The sequence below is a fragment of the Gopherus flavomarginatus genome, chromosome 4 (genome assembly GCF_025201925.1).
Source record: "Gopherus flavomarginatus isolate rGopFla2 chromosome 4, rGopFla2.mat.asm, whole genome shotgun sequence".
NCBI lineage: Eukaryota > Metazoa > Chordata > Testudines > Testudinidae > Gopherus > Gopherus flavomarginatus.
The window spans coordinates 56508245-56524829 of NC_066620.1; the positions used below are offsets into that span (position 1 = coordinate 56508245).

At 41.9% G+C, this 16585-nt stretch overlaps 1 protein-coding gene across 9 annotated transcripts in view; it reads right to left on the bottom strand.

The window, feature by feature from the left end:
• ENAH (ENAH actin regulator) overlaps window positions 1-15148 on the bottom strand; it is a 190547-nt gene extending 175399 nt beyond the window's left edge. For all 9 annotated transcript variants that reach the window (XM_050948508.1, XM_050948506.1, XM_050948505.1 and 6 more), the window contains exon 1: window positions 15090-15148. In XM_050948508.1, the coding sequence (XP_050804465.1) occupies window positions 15090-15094 (5 nt within the window). In that variant the 5' untranslated portion in view covers window positions 15095-15148. The remainder of the gene's footprint in view (window positions 1-15089) is intronic.
• Window positions 15149-16585: the final 1437 nt, after the last annotated feature.

Below are 16585 nucleotides of genomic sequence, written 5' to 3' on the forward strand. Positions count from 1 at the left end.
TTTTACCTTTTGCCATTCTGAAAACTCTCTATTTATTCCTGATCATGATGGTGTCATCTGGAAACACAAGCTGGGTCCCAAGAGCTGTGATGACTTTGCCAGTCTCTCACACCCAGTAGCACAGTCCATGAATCCTGCACAGGATCAAGCCCTTAATACAATACATGACCTATTGTGCCATATTTATAAAGCTTGACCTCAAAAGTTAGAATCAGAGGAAAAACATCTTTCTTTGTACAGAAAAGCAGCATTTCACTCAAAGGGGAATATTTTTTTTTGATTGTTTAGAACAGAGGGACATGCAAGGAAAACAAATTTGGATATAAACCTTTGGGTTCTTTAGGTCTTGGATTATCAGATGTGTATAGAAAGCTAGCAGCCCTCTTCACCCATTTGCTTCTTACAGCACGGATAAAAGTAGGAGCTCACCAGCATATGCCTCATGTTCCTCCTTTGACTAGATGTTTTAGCAGAGCATGGCACATCTGATTAAGGGAGCAGCTCCACTGCATTTAAAATGTGGATATTCTATATACATGCTCCATACAGTATGCACAGGAAATAGATGTTGCCAATCAATCTGTCTCGTTCAGACTAGAGTGACCAGATTTTGACATTAGACTGAGTGATACATTAATTGCACTGAGCGACTGAAATATATTTCTCTACAGTTACTACAAATTTCTGAGCAGAACATTGGTCACAAAGTCTATTTTTATTATAACTAATAAAAACAGAAGTTAAAATTGCCATAAGAAGTCAGATTAGAAGTGTTATTATACTTGAGTTTTCAGCTCTGAGCCAACAGTTTATTGAACTGGGAACAGAAATTTAGAAGTGTTTTTCAAACTTCTCCCTTTTGAAAGAACGAAGAAGACTGAGCAGGGAACTAACAAAACAAAAATCTCCATCGGTATTAGCAAGAGAAAATAAAAATTAACTGAATCAATGTCTACACACATTATTTTAAAATCCATGTTTTCTAGACAAGACAACACGTTGATCACCACAATATCTGTTTACCAGTAGTGAAAATGTTCCTATTAAATTCTAAATCTGATCAGCAGCTAGAGTTACACGTGCATTATCAAACCCTGAATCGGAGCTGAAATTTAAGCATTGTCCAGCCCCTTTTATGCCTTTTGCAGTCATTCCACTACTCTGATTTATGACCTCCACCAAAATTAAGTTCATCAGGATTTTTTATTTTGTTTTTAAAACTGTTTGGTTATCAAGCAACTCCACTGCATTTCAAACATTAGACTACGTTTGCTGTAAGCTTATTTCATAGCAGTTTAGTGAGGGTTTACAGAAACATTAACAATTAATAATGTTTTAATACTAAATATTAAAAGTGTTACACAATTAAGTTCTTAAAAAAAATGAAATGACTGATTCTAGTGAAGTTTAAATTCTCAACTCTTGCTTATAAAAAATTTGCTATTTCATTAACTCCTGCAAAATAGTTTGGACTCTTAAGAGATTTATCACTGGATTACGGGCCAAATTCTGCTAAAAAGAACATATATTTACTTCCCACTGATTTCAACAAGAATTTAGCACACAGAGGGCAGAAAAATATGGTATTATGCCCATCTAGGAGTGCATTACATTATGCTGTTTTATTAGTGTATTTGGCTCCCCCCACAAGAGGGAAACAGATTGAAATGGGAATATTCTAGAATAGCCAGATAAATGTAAACAAAAGCGAATAGGTTCTTTTAATGTTTTAAAATTTTATTTGTTTATGTAGTGAACTTGCAAACAGATTGATAACGGTACGAGCAGATAAAAACACCAACATGAAAATTTCACAGCAAGCTTTGTTGTTGTTGTTTTTTTAAAGTTTACACAGAAATTAAAAATAAACTACCTAGAAAAATTATATTTGTGTATAATACATAAGAAGTTTAATGAAACATTTGAGGTCTTAGAGATTTAATTTAGCATTTGAGAAGTTTCATTTATTAGCTCTAAAAGTAGACAGCTCTCATGCATCTGTACTAAAACACACTGAAAATTATATTGCAAGTTTCCAGGACAAGATTTGCTCAGTTTGCAAACCAAAGCGATTTTTCTGTCAATACTTTAAAGTCAACCAATGATCTCTCTCTTCTGCTAAAAGCTGTACGAGTGACTTTATAAAAACCTAGATCGTCTACCTCTTCCAAATACAGAGAGCAACAAAGATTCTTCAATTAGACTTCCAGTGACAGTTTTGTTGAAAATGCACAAGACAGAACAGAAACTAGATCACTCTTGCATTGGTGTATTGACTCTGCAAGATTAACACTACTACAAAAATTGTTTGCCAAAGTAAACAAATATGACCCACGTAATAAGCGGGCAGTTATGTTCAACAAGGGAGTGCCATTTCTGATAGTAACTTTTCTGACAAAAACTCTTAGAACTTCAGTATACTGAATAGCTGGGATATTTGAAAGAAAAAAGTGAACAATTTCAAGGTAAAAATTCTGACCAGAGGTACAATCCACAAAACTAAGCAGCCTATCAATTTTCACTACTACTAAAAATGTCTCATCTCCACTCCAGCAAAGCAGTAAAAAGAACAAATATGTTAAATGAAAACCATCAAATGTACAAAGATTCTGGAAGAGAATTCATCATATAAGAACACACACAATGTTAATGTTAAATGGTCCGGCGCTACTCCTATCAGTTTGTTTTAATGTTTTGTTTGAAAAAGGCTGACATTTCTATAAATTGAGTTTTTCTAGAAGAGATTCCTTCTAATTTACATGCAAAAATCTATTTTCCCAATTGATGGGAAGCATGGGCTGTGAAGAGAACAGATCTTAGCAGTAAGTACTAAATCCTAAAAAGGACATTTTGAGAAGTTATTCTATTTAACGTTTGAGAACTCAGGGTGCTCCAAACTGCATAAGGTAATGAAAACAGTCCTCACTTTGAGGAACTTAAAATCTGAATTTAGTTTTCTGTGTATAGCTGCTTCCGTGATATTAGGTTAATAAGAGGAGTGAGGTTTCAAATTTGGAAAGAAAGATAAAATACCACAACCTCTGAACAAAAAACAAAACCACCACAAAAAATACAGCCACTTAACACAGCTTAAAGTAGAATTGTCCCAAGTCTGTTCATGCTGCAAATCCGCTAACATAGCAAGTAAACACTGTTAAATTTACAGATTTGATTTCTGACACCACACAAAAGTGCTACTTTGCTGGACTTGTATCTCACTACAGGGTGCAATCAACTTCTATTTTTCCTCCCACATGCTACAGTGGATGTAGGCAAGTTTCTTGGCCGCACTCTCTTAAAAGGAAACTATTTGTCATTATTGAAAGAATGTACTAATTTTAGACTAAACAGAGATGGTTCTTACTAATGTTTCCTTATATGCTCCAGCTTGGTCTAGCCACTTTCTAATGTAAATAATTATGAAAGGTAGATTTACTTTCCTTGAGCATGGATCTTATGCTTACCCTTTATTGTCTCCACTTAAACAGAAAGCAAGCAAAAACATGATCAGTCTCATTTAACTCCGCAATTTAGCTCCTGTATTGACTTCAAAAAGCATACTTTTCAGTAACTATCAAGATGCAAATCAAAGAAAGAAAATTAGGTGGAACGATTAATCTGAGGAAACATAAGAAATGCATAGCACTGCATAAAAAGTCAAAGTACGGCCTTTCCAACCCTTTCTAGAGGCAACTTTTCTTTGTAAATATCTTGTGGAAACCTAGCATGAAAAAGAAGTCACAAGAATGAACTAAAATGTCAGTTGTGCAGGGAAGCCAGCACTAAGAGCCACTTATTTTCAAAAGTATTAAGGTTATATGGAAGTGGGGTTTTGTTCTTTAAGTTCTGTCTCTCTACTATGGAATGAGCAAAATCCTACAATTAGAAACCTGACTCTTGTCAGGTGGTTTAGATACAATTGGCACATATACTTCTACAATGCTGAATAAAGTAGACATGAAGTATCAGGAATGATTTTAGATGAAAGGTCAAAGTTGAGAAAAAAACATAACCTGAGTCTAAAAATGGATTTTCCCAGTAGCAGAAGATGCATGCAACACTGCTTAGTGCTCTGTTCCTACACTAGTTATGCATGAAATGCACAGGGAGCCAAGTTCCATGATGAAGTACTCCCAAGACTGACGCACACATATGCCTAAGGCAGGGTGGAGACTCCTGTCAGATGCTCTGCCTTAGACCATGTCTACACTACAAACTTCGATCTACATAAGTACGTATATTCCACATACATATTTGGCTACTTATGTCAGCATTTTGTATGCTCACCAGCAGTGCGTGCATCAATGCAAAGTGCAGTGCACCATGGGTAGGTATCCCAGTGTGCCACATTCCACCTATCCAGCACAATGTTTTTTGGAATATTTTCACAGCTTGTGGGATAGAAATGAGTCATGCAGGGATCTCCAGGCACTAGGCATCAAGTTTCCAGTATATAACTTCCTCCATTCTATAATGTAATCCATATCCCATAATTTTCAGGCTTTTTTAAGAAAGTGTCCCACAAACCTGCACAACCCTTTTTGCTATCCACCATCTCTGACAGAAGCATGGAACTTGCACCACTCCATTCTCATGAATGTTGCAAGTACAGGAAGTATAGCTCTCCAGTATTTGCAGGGCCATAGGAATAACCATAACAAAGGGGGACATGACAATTTCTTTGAATACGAAGTATTGTTGTAGTCATATCGGTTCCAGGATATTAAGACAGACAAGGTGGGTGAGGTAACATCTTTTATTGGATCCACTTCTATTGGCAAGAGAGAGACGCTTTCAAGCTTACACAAAGCTCTTCTGAAGAGTAAACTTGAGCAAGTGTTTCTTTCATCAACAGAAGTGGGTCCAAAAAAAAGCATTACCTTACCCATGTTGTGTCTCTGATTTCTTCACAGCCAGACTACATGGGGCTGGTCCACACTACGGGGGGGAAATCGATCTTAGATACGCAACTTCAGCTACGTGAATAACGCAGCTGAAGTCGAATATCTAAGATCAGATTACTCACCCATCCACACCGCGCGGGATCGATGTTCGCGGCTCTCCCTGTCGATTCCGGAACTCCGTTGGGGTTGATGGAGTTCCGGAATTGATATAAGCGCGCTCGGGGATCGATATATTGCGTCTAGATTAGACATGATATATCGATCCACGAGCAATCGATTTTAACCCACCGATACGGCGGGTAGTCTGGACGTAGCCTAAGGGACACAAGGAAACAATTCAAGGATTTTGTGGCATTTCAAAAGCAGTTGCAGATAGTGAAGCACTGGTTCTGGGCCCAAGAAACAAGCAGCGATTGGTGGGATCACATAGGAATGCAGATTTCGGAAGATGAGCAGTAGCTGTAGAACCTTCGAATGTGAAAGGATGTGTAATAGGGTGCTTGGCGGGCTCGGCAGTCTAGTGGTTGGCGCATCTGACTTCCAGCTCCTTGCTTCCCTGACAGAGGTGTCTCAGTTCTTAAGGAGGTATGGAAGGGGGATCAGTCCAGAGCACTGTGTGAAATACACTGGCAGGATCCTCTCCGCAGAGAGTTTAAATCCACTGCCCTGAGCTACTTCTCACTTGTCTCTTCAGTTTGGGGCATGGCCATTATAGCCCAATCTGTAGTGGCTTAACTCAAATAGCGCCCCTTTGTGGCGTCCTGCAATGGTTTAAGGGACCTTTGGGCAGGGCAATGCAAGATTGGAGGGGCCTAATCCCACAGTGTGTCTCTAATTCATTAACAATTCACTCACTGCTGGGGTCTTTTCAGCCATCTCCCTCAGTCATGGAAGAAGTGCTTCTTCCTTGATGGCTGTCAGGCTTCTAGCAATGATTCCCTCGTGTAAGGAGGCAGCAAGTGCCTATCTCCCTGCCAGTCAACTCTGAACTGAGCCAAGTTCTCTCCTTTTCTTCTCCCTCCAGGCCTGGCATTGGTTACAGATATAGCAAGGCAGAGCTGGCTGGGTCCACTGTTTGTGTCTAATCTTTTTTGTGTGCTGGTTTGAGGCTTCTCAATTTCATCACAGGCCACATTCCTGGATCTTGCCAAGCTTGCCCAGTCCTCCAGCAGAAGGACACTAAAAAGAGATGCACTGACAGCTGAAAGGTGAGTGAGAATAGCACTCCAGAAACTTGCAGCCATGGGTTGTTATTGGTCAGCAGGAAAACATTTGGACTTGGCAAATCCACTACAGGGGCAGTTGTCATGTACATGTGTAGATCCATTAATCATGTCCTGCTATGAAGGACTGTAACTCTCGGGAACATGCAGGAAACAGTGGATGGATCAGCAGCAATGGGGCTCCCAAATTTCAGTGGGAGCAAAAGACAGCACACATATCCCTAATTTGGCACCAACCCACCTTGCCATAGAGCAGGGGTGGCCAAACTTACTGACCTGCCAAGCTGCATGCAACAATCTTCAGAAATCCGAGAGCTGGGGTGCAACTGCCGAAGCTCGAGATTTCAGCCCCACTTCTGCTGAAGCCCCGAGCCCTGGCAGGTACACCCCACAGGGCTGAAGCCCCAAGACCCACCTTCCACTGGACAGAAGCCCCTACGCCACCATCCCACTGCAATACAGAGGTCCCAAGCTCCCACTCCAATATGGTAGGTGGAGAATTGGGGGAGGAGGCTGTGAGGTGCTCCATAAGCCACACTTTAAATGTAAAAGAGCCACATGCAGCTTGTGAGCAACCATTTGGCCATCCCTGCCATGGAGACCATCAACAGAAAGGACTACCTTTTATATGATTATGCAAGCATTGCTGGATCACCAGGAAAGCTTCACTGAGATCAGTGTGGGCTGGTCAGGGAATTTGCATGATGCTCACATCTTTAAGAACACAGAACTGTTCACAAAGCTGCAAGCAGAGACATTCGACAACATCCAGTAGTGATCCTGAGAGACCAAGCCTACTTCCTGCTTCCCTTGCTTATGAAGCCACACATTGACCACCTTGACAGCAAAAAGGAAAGATTCAACTACCAGCTCAGCAGGTGCAGAATGACAGTTGCTAGATTGGTAGGGATGCTGGTGGTGTTTATTCACAAGACTGGATCTTGGTAAGAAAAATATTGCAATGGTTATAGCTGCCTGTTGTGTGCTGCATAATATCTGCGAGGCAAAAGGGTAGGGAGGTTTGCTGTCTGCTAAGTCTGAACAGACAAGGGCTATTACAAGAGGTCAAAGTGTACCTATGCAGCTGCAGAATGCTTTGAAAGACCACTTAAACAGTCAGCCACATTAGTGTGCTGTGCTGGACTGTGCTCTGGCCCTGAAGGCTTGGGGGCTGTTAGAATTGTGTAGTGCTTGGTATAGATTTATAAATATTATACCATGTCTTTTAGAGAATATGTGAATATGCAGTGCCTGCTGTCAATTTACCTACAGGACTGGGTGTTTAGTTGAACCTATGAGTTCTGTGGTGTTGTACAACAACAAATACTGGGTGCTTTGAGTACTATTATGCATTTTCCAGTATGTGTGATGAACTAATAAAGATGACTATTTCAAAAACAATTTTGAGTGACAAATATAGTGCAAATAAAGGACAATACAAACTTCTAATTTAAATTAATGGAACAACTTTAACATTGAGAGGCAGCAAACATTTCCGCTCATTTCACCACACAAATGAAGTCCATTTTGGCTACATATACACCAGCTGTGCCTCTCCCAGACCAGTGTATATGAAGCTGTAGAACAGAGTTTATTCTCTGGAGTTAAGTTGCAGGAGTAGGGATGTGGCCCATGATGCCATGTGGAATGCTGAAGGTATGGGGAGCTGCCACCATGGAATTCTCCAGAGATTGCAAAAAATGGCAAGTCTGTGATTACTGAACCTGTAAGGTCACTCAGAGACTGCACTATTTGTGTTTGCTGCCTGAGAAGCCCTTTATGTCCTGGTGCATCTTCCTTTTCCTCTCCTTTTCCTGCTGGGATTCATGGATCTTTCTCCATTTTCTCCTATCCTCTCTGTACCTCTCTATGCAATCCGCCATGTTGGTGCTGAACATATCCTCCCTAGTCTTCTCTCTCCTCCTCACTCGGGTCAGCCATTCAGTGGGTTTGGGGGGGGCACCCCCTCAAGGCCGCAACAGCAGCAGCTACCGATAAAACAGTTGCATCACTGGATTTACAGCCACAACGGAATAGGAAAGATAAGTTTCAAAACTCCCTTCTCTTATTCCCAATGGTGCCTGCTGAAGTCACCGCAGAGTGGGCATGGGAAACTGTCCTACCACAGAGGAAGAAATAAGACAGACATCACTGGAAACCTTGCACAGTATCGCCATGTAAGTTTCATCAAGATCTCTGATGAAGATACAGGGGACATCCCTATATACATAAACTGCTCCAGATACCCTTCCCCCCACCTAACCCTACAGGGAACGAAAAGCAGAAAGCAGTACAACAAAGAGGTAACATTCTCTCTTCTTGTACCAAACAGACAATGAGAAGTCAATACCTGTGTCCTGTTAACTTGGGATGGGATCCATCTTTACATTTAAACACTGTAAGGGAAAATATATGCACATACTTACCTATGGTTCCTTCCCCTTCATTGCGGCCATCTGTGCTTTGCTTGAGGGACTGGTTAGATTGTGGTAGCATCACAAACAGATCCTGACATAGCTGAACCCTTTCCACCACATCTCCCCCCACACCTTTCTCCTTACTTTTCTTGGCAGGAGTCTGTGTTTAGGGCTCCTCCAAGGTATCCACAATGGGGTCTCTGCCAAATATGGAAAGCAGCTCATGGTAAGAATGAGATCTGCAGCTCAGCACCATATCCATTGTTGGCCTCTCTGGCCTTGTGGCATGCCTTCCACAATTCCTTCACTTTCACCTGGCACTGCTGCTGACCCTGGTACACCTCTTTGCCTGCATCTTTTTGTAGATCTCCACATTTCTGCAGGTAGTCTGTAGCTGTGCTTGCACAGCCTCTTCTCCCCAGAGGCCCAGAAGATCCAATACCTCCTGTCTACTCCAGGCAGGAGCATGTTTAGTGAGCGAAGCCAGCATGGTTGGTTGGGCAGTTGAACACAACAAGGGAGAACTGCTAGGTGAGCTCGCCAAAGTGGGCAACCAGGAAAAGGCATTTCAAAAACCCAGAGGAGGTGGATTCCAGCTTCTGAGACTCCTGGGAAGTGGAATTCACAACTGTGACCAGAGCAGTCACTGCCAGGCATTTTGGGACAGCTGGAGAATCATTAGGGTTGACAAAGGTCACACAGTATCTACACTTGCACTGCACTGACCTCAGTAGGTTGACCATGGCTCAATGCTGTTCAGGAAGATGGTTTTATTGCATTGCCTTAACAGGGTACTTACATCAGCCAGAGACAAATTTGACTATACAGACATGCATAAATAGGCTGACAAGACAACTTATGTCAACGTAACTTTGTAGTGTAAGCCAGACCTCAGTGTGTCCGGTAGGTGTTCAGTGAATAGATGCTGAATGAACACCTTCTTCCCATTTTGTGGGGAGGTAGATAAAGGACCATCTGGCCCTTCATGCCCTATAGTTCAAAATGGGAAGAGAGAAGAGCAAGACAAATTTATCTGACTGCTTAAAAATATAGAGCCTTGCATCTGGATCAGGAGGAAGCAGCCTGCATGCATGCTTCCAGACAGATGCTGAATTTTAGAATGCCTTCCTGGACCCCCACCCCCCATATCATTTGTAACTTTTAGATCTCTGCAATATAACTTGATAAGATGGCCATAAGTAGCCTTCTATGAAGAATAAGCATTTTGGGTGATGCTCATTTCATTTATTTAATAATCTTGTGGAATAAAAGCTTATAAAATCTACTACTAAAACAATTCATTAAACTATCCAGAGACTTTGGGGAGAGCAGTTGTCAGATTCCATGTCAGATGGGGGGGGGGGGGAGTGCAAGAATTACTTGCAACTGTCACAAATGAAGCGCTAGCTAACGAAATCTGCAATAGTATCAGACAGATGACTCAATGTGTCTGTTAGGTTACATCTATACTAGGAGCGAGAGAGGCAATTCCCAGCTCTCACACATACTTGTGCTAGCTTGATGAGAGCTAGCGTAAGTATAAATAGCAGTGTAAGCCACGCTAAATATGTACCCACAGGGTTCAAGCGGGTTTGTATTCCGCATGCTGCCTCTGCTACTGCAGCTACATTCCTATTTACACATGCGCTGGCTCTCACTGAGCTAACACAAGTATGTGTATGCGAGCTGGGAATCAGACCCCGAGCTCATTGTGCAGACATAGCCTCAGTCTACTTAGAGCAAGAAGAGTAACCCGAACTGAATTCTTGTGCCCACCTGAAAAGTCTGCCTACACTTCCAATTTTACTCTAGAGAAATGAGCAATTTTAGTGATTGGGAACATGTACAGCAATACAGTACGATTTAACTGACTGCTATGCACTTTCAATATTTTGTCAAATATTTCAAAACTAGATTACATTTTCTATTCCAAATATGTAACGTGTCATGCAGGTAGTAAAAGCTACAACAAAAGCCCAATTCTGACATTCTACGCTACACAGCAAAGCATGCTGTAATACCCTTCTTATTCTCTCATTCCTGAGTTACTGGCTCTTTCTGCTTGACCACTGTATCAATATTAATTTAAATTACCATAAATGTATTATTGTCATGAGTAGTGTCACTTTTTGAAGTAACTCTAGGAGACACCTGAGATTCCTCAAGAATTCTATATCCTAATGAAGCAAGCTTTGCTACTATTGGCTTGGAACTACTTTTTCTTCCCATTTCATTAATAGAGTAGTGAATGAAATTATATCTTAATGCAGCCTTTAAAATATCAAGATATATATATATGATACAGCATAGCCAGAGGGCAGCAGGAGAGTGTTAGCAGGGAGCCTTATTCCCTGTAAGGGGAGGAAGGTTTGCTATAGATTAACTAGAGTACCTGAAGCCAATTAGAGCACCAGCAGACAGTCATGTGATAAAAACCCCTGCTTCAGTCAGACAGGGTGGGAGTTGGAGCAGAGAGCAGTTTGAAGGAGTTGAAGAACTGAACAGTTTTGAAGAGAGACAAAAGAAAAGTTTGGAGGAGTGCTGTGGTGGGCTGAGAAATCCAAAAGAAACCCTAGGTAAGGGGCACCTGGCTTGTGTAGAAGGAGGACAAGAAGCCCCTTCACAAGCTGAAGGGCAGGAGAGGGAAGTAGCCCAGGGGAAGGAACTGCTAGTTCAAGTGGTTCACCACAAACCTCAGGGCACCTGGGTTGGGACCTGGAGAAGAGGGTGGGCCCAGATACCTCCCTCTCCACTCCCCTCCTCAAGGACACTAGTGGGGTAATTAAAATACCAGTTCAGAGGCAAGCAATGGTGCCCTGAACCTTCCCCAAAGAAGAGAAAGCACGAGACCCAGCATAACAGTACCAGCAATTTGCCACAATATTTACCCAGAGAGAAATTATTTACTCAAGGTAAGTAGAATTTTGGAAGGTTGTTTTAAAGAAATCAAAATAAAAAAAGTTAAATAAAGCATGAATGAGGAAACCATATAACTTGCTAAGAAATTGACTAAATTAGAATGATCAGATCTGTTACTTCTCCATTTAGAAATCAAGTGCTATAAAAATGTAGTATAACCTATAATAAGGGGGATGGTCAGACTCAGACACTTGTAAACAAAGTAACATATTAGAAGGTAATATAATTAAAAATGAAAATTTTGAACGTTTACTCTTCATGAATTGTAGAAAGATGTCAGTCATCAACCACTAAGATACAGATATTCAGAGTACTGCTCAATAGAATTTTGTTTAAACAAATTTCTGCTATTATAAGTCACACCACCATCAAAACAAAAGTTACATCATGCAATTAGCAAGATATGCAATTACTGTAAATTATTGCATTCTTAAACTAAGATATTTCAACAGCCACTTTTTTCAGCATTCCAATCGGCTATGGAAATCCCCAGTCATGTATACCTATTTCTGGATACCTATTACGAGATTAGTCCATTCACGTAACACTATAGTCAGACCAACACCTACTCTGTCAGTTACAATGCAAAAAAAGCAACAGACATGTAAGAATCAACTGTTTACCTTCCCAACATGAGAAAAAAAAAGCAAGCCTACTGCATAGTTAAGTGCCTGTAACAAAACAAGTTTTGTTTCAGAAACCTGTCTTTACTCCTGAGCAATTCAAGATTTAAAATTCAGCTGAAGTGTGTGTGTTCAATACCAAAGATCTACATAGTTGTTATATAATGTTCAGCTATAAACAAGCCACTAGAAAATTTAATTGCCAAGGTCTGGTATTTATTGTTGATGTTTACATATATAACCTATTGTGTTGTCTATTACATTGCATAGATTTCAGAATTGGTTAGTTACAGCAAGCTGTATTTAATAAGGGAAAAATTGGAAAGCTACTGTATGTTAACTTCTAACCACCTAGCTACCCCAAATATGGCAGCAGCCATTCATAAGTCAGTCCAGCATAACTTCAGAATTGGGATGGAAGGAGAACAGTTTTCTGATGACTTTGCCGTATGTGCCTTATCGCATGCCTGAGAGTACAAAAGTGTACACTGAACTTATAGTTCAGAACAATTTTCTCTATCAGCATACAATGGAAAGATTCCGCACATCTATTCCTTTTATATCTGTCAGAGTGCCAATTGTATACATTCTGTTTGCTTGTTATAAATCAAGCTATGAGCTTATTTTCTATAGAAAAGTAGGAGAGCCTCCATCTCAGAACTACACCTTAGTTTACGATCATTTATACCTAAAGGTTTGTCTAGACTATAATAAAATATTTTTAAAAGGTGTTAGGCCAAGTATTAAAACTTGGAAGCTATCTCTGCTAAGTTATGCTTGACATATTAGGTGGTCACACTGAAGCATAGGCTCCTCCTGTCATCCCCTCCCATCCCCCAAAGGATTAACCTTAATCAGAAAACATGTTTTAAGATATAACATAACATACTTGTCTATAAGACTGTGTAAAGACAAGTTAAAAGGCATTAATTAACTACCATGTTTGAGAAATACACCTTTTATCCTAGTTTACACAAGCCCTAAGAGTACACATACATGTTGCACCCATTTAACTAAATCGATTGAGAAACTGATTCAATTTAACACTGTCCAACACAAGGGGAATACACTGATGTAACAAAACTGGTTTAACAACTAGTTAAACTGATATAATTTGCATGCTTGGGCAATACTTGGATTTTTCACAATTCCTGAATTGTTGAGGTTCCTTTAAAATATCAGCAATCATTCATGATGAACATTTAATTTCAGACAATTTCCCTCTTTAAAAACAGTTGCCATTTAGTATTTAAAGATAAATACACAGATTTTACCATACGTGTAAGACATTTTGCTTAGATGCTGTATACATATACAAACAGTTTAAAGTCAATTATACAAACTTCTAATTAGACAGCCTAAGGGGAGGTCTACATTAGAAAGTTTTGCTGGTAATGTTGTTGGGGATGATTTTTTGTAACACTTCTAAACTAACACAAATGTTTTTGCCAGTATAGCTTATTTCACTCACTGAACCAGTGCAAGCTAAAATGACGAAAGAGAGCTGCATCTACAATAGGACAGCTAGTTGGTATAACTATACCAACAAACCTTTTTTTGTGCAGACATGGCCTAAGTAAAATGATGGTCTCAAAACTGCCTAAACAAATTCACCTCTAAAATATGCAGCAAATTAGATAGAAAACTAGGCTTTTAAAATTATCAAAATAGTCAAGACTACTATGCACAAAATATGCAATTACTATAAACTGAGTATTTTACAAGTGTTGAAAAACTAGCCACTTTGTGAAAAATAGCTGTACAAATGAGAAAAAAGTTTTGTAATTTATATCTTAAATCATAACAGCTCTAAAAAAACCAATTTAAGGCATAAATAACTACAAACAAAATATAATAAAGCCATCTGAGAAATAGAATGCAAGAAAAAATGAACCAAGCTCTCCATATGCTAAGCCTTCATGCATATTTGCCCTTGGGAAAACAAAAAACCACAAACCTTAAGAAAAAAGTTTAAAATAGAAACTTCTTCACAAATTTAAGGATTCCTATGACTTGACACTTTGTCACAGCAAAGGAATGTGCAGATTATATCATGTAAATCTTACTGTTGTGTTCTAAAGGACTTGGCAACTGCTTATCATTAATCTTTAACACAAAGAAGATTCAAATCTAACTACAAGACAGACAATACCTTTGAAGGGCAATTTACAGCACCCCTTCCCCCCAACTGTTTAACCTAATGGGTAGGCCTATATGGATCACAATAGTGCATCTCCAAATATACCAGCATTCAGTCTACCAAGTCACATTTCTCACGAAGTCTTGCACCAATCTAAAGAGAGCTTACGGACACAGAACAGGCACGAAACGGCTGGAGGGGGTGGAAAATAATCTCCAAGCAAATACGACCACATAAAAGGTTCCGTCTCGTAGACAAATGGACACACACTCCAAAAAAGGGAATGACTAATGTATGGCTCGATGTTTGCATCTGAACTAACAAATCCTAAAAACGACAGATTCACCACTGCTGGGGGGGGGGGGTTGCCTCTATTGATTATACGGGGAAAAACCCAGCTGCTGCAATGCAACACACGCCGATAAAAGGGCAGCGCTTCTCCCTCCCCGCCTTGGACATGGGATCGCGAGTAGCCTCAAGCCCCCCCAAAAAGGACGCGCCAGGAGCTCACTAGCCGGCCCCTCGCGCCACACAAATCACGGGGACTCTCTCATTTACGAACAGCCGCGCCCGGCCCGTTCGCTCCCCAAGGCGCCAGGCGGGTTGGCCATTATCCCTGCGGAGCCGGGCCGGCGCCCGAACGCCCCTGCCGGGGAACAGACACAACGGCTGAGAACCAACGGCCCCCAGCGTGTTTTCACAGAGCAACAAGCCAACGGCGCAGGGAAACCCGCCCCTGGAACAACGCCCACCCTTCCCCATAGACCCGCGGGCTGCCCCCCTTCTCGGGCCTCCTCCCACCGGAGAGCCCCACAGCGCACCCCCTGCAAACACCGCGGTGCGGGGGTGGGGCGATCGCTCACCTCATGGTGCTGCCCGGGCCAGGGAGCCACTCTCCCGCCTCCTCTCGAGCCGGTACTTCAATGGGGAGCGAGTTCTCCGTTCAGCCGCCGGGTCGGGCCAGACCCGACCACAGCGGGGAGCCGGGGGTGAGGGGAACGAGAAGGAACAAACCAACTCGCGGAGTAGGGGAAAGTGGAAGGGACGGCAGCGCCTACACCAGCGCGCGGGCGTCTCGAGACACCGGCTTGCTTGGGGGGGGGCACGGCCGCACGTAAGGGACGCGGTGGGCGGGGCGGAGACGCCACGCCCACTACTTGTCTGCGTTCTGTGCGGATTTTACAGGGGGGGAGAGAAGGGATGTGAAGCAAGTGCGGGAAAAACAAACGGGGTTAATGTGCTTTGGCGACCCCTAGCGGGGAGTAGTGGTCCCTCTGCACACGTGTATAGCGTCGGGGTTCCTGTGCTCTCAGCACTCCATGCGGTATTGCGGAATCCTCCAGTGGCTTCTCCGCAAAATAGAAGTTCCTGTATTGTATGTGACCACTCGGTACTCTCCCCCTATAGCTGCCTCCTACGCTTACTGTTCAAACCCCAGGCGATTTCTCTGCACAACTGCATTGCATATACTGTTGAATCTTCTTACAGCCCTTTCTATACATCACTGCATTCACTACTGGTGAATACTGTGGTGGTTTCTCTGCACATGTGTATTGCATTCATTGATTTCTCTGGTTCTGTCGCCCACCTACCCTGCAATCCAATGATCAATGCTCTACTTTTTCTCCTACACACATGCATTATAATTCATCACTCCGCTGGTCCCTGTGAACCTGCGGTGTGCATCTGCATGTTCCCTGAATACCGCTGAGTTTTTTACCAGTTGTGGACACATTAGTTCCCCTTGGAGATTCTTCGGTGGCCTCTTTATGCCAGCTCTGCCAATGCAAAGTTCCATAAAGCCCAGTGAACTGGCACTATGGGAAGTTCCTGGATTATATACATCCCACCAGAGAGCTCCGTCTCCTTCTCTTGCAATTGCCCCAGGTAGGGGTAGGGTCAGGGGACCAACACTACCTTCTCAGAGGGCTATTACAGCTGAATATAAATTAGAGCAGCCCTCAGACAATGACTGGATCAGTCCATGTGGTCACTTCCATCACTCCTGAGGTGCACTCAAGCTTAGCTCAGCCACAACTAAGAAAGGGAATAATTAATTTTAACTCCCTCCTCCCTGAAATCCATGGAATTGTTTCTTGCCTATCACACGTGGCATAGCATAAGGATTTAGGGAAAGCAGAGGGCAATTACATTTACAGAGTCTTCTTTGCAGCTAAGGGGGCCCAATCCAATGACTTTGCAAAGCCCTCTTAGACATTGCAAATTTGATTGAACCAGTCTTGCACGTCATTATTAGGGTCTCCATCCCTCCGGGGTAGTCCTGGAATCTCCAGGCATTAAAGATTATGTAAGCTGATGAAATCTCAAGGAATTTGTCCAACCAAAACTGGTAACCCTT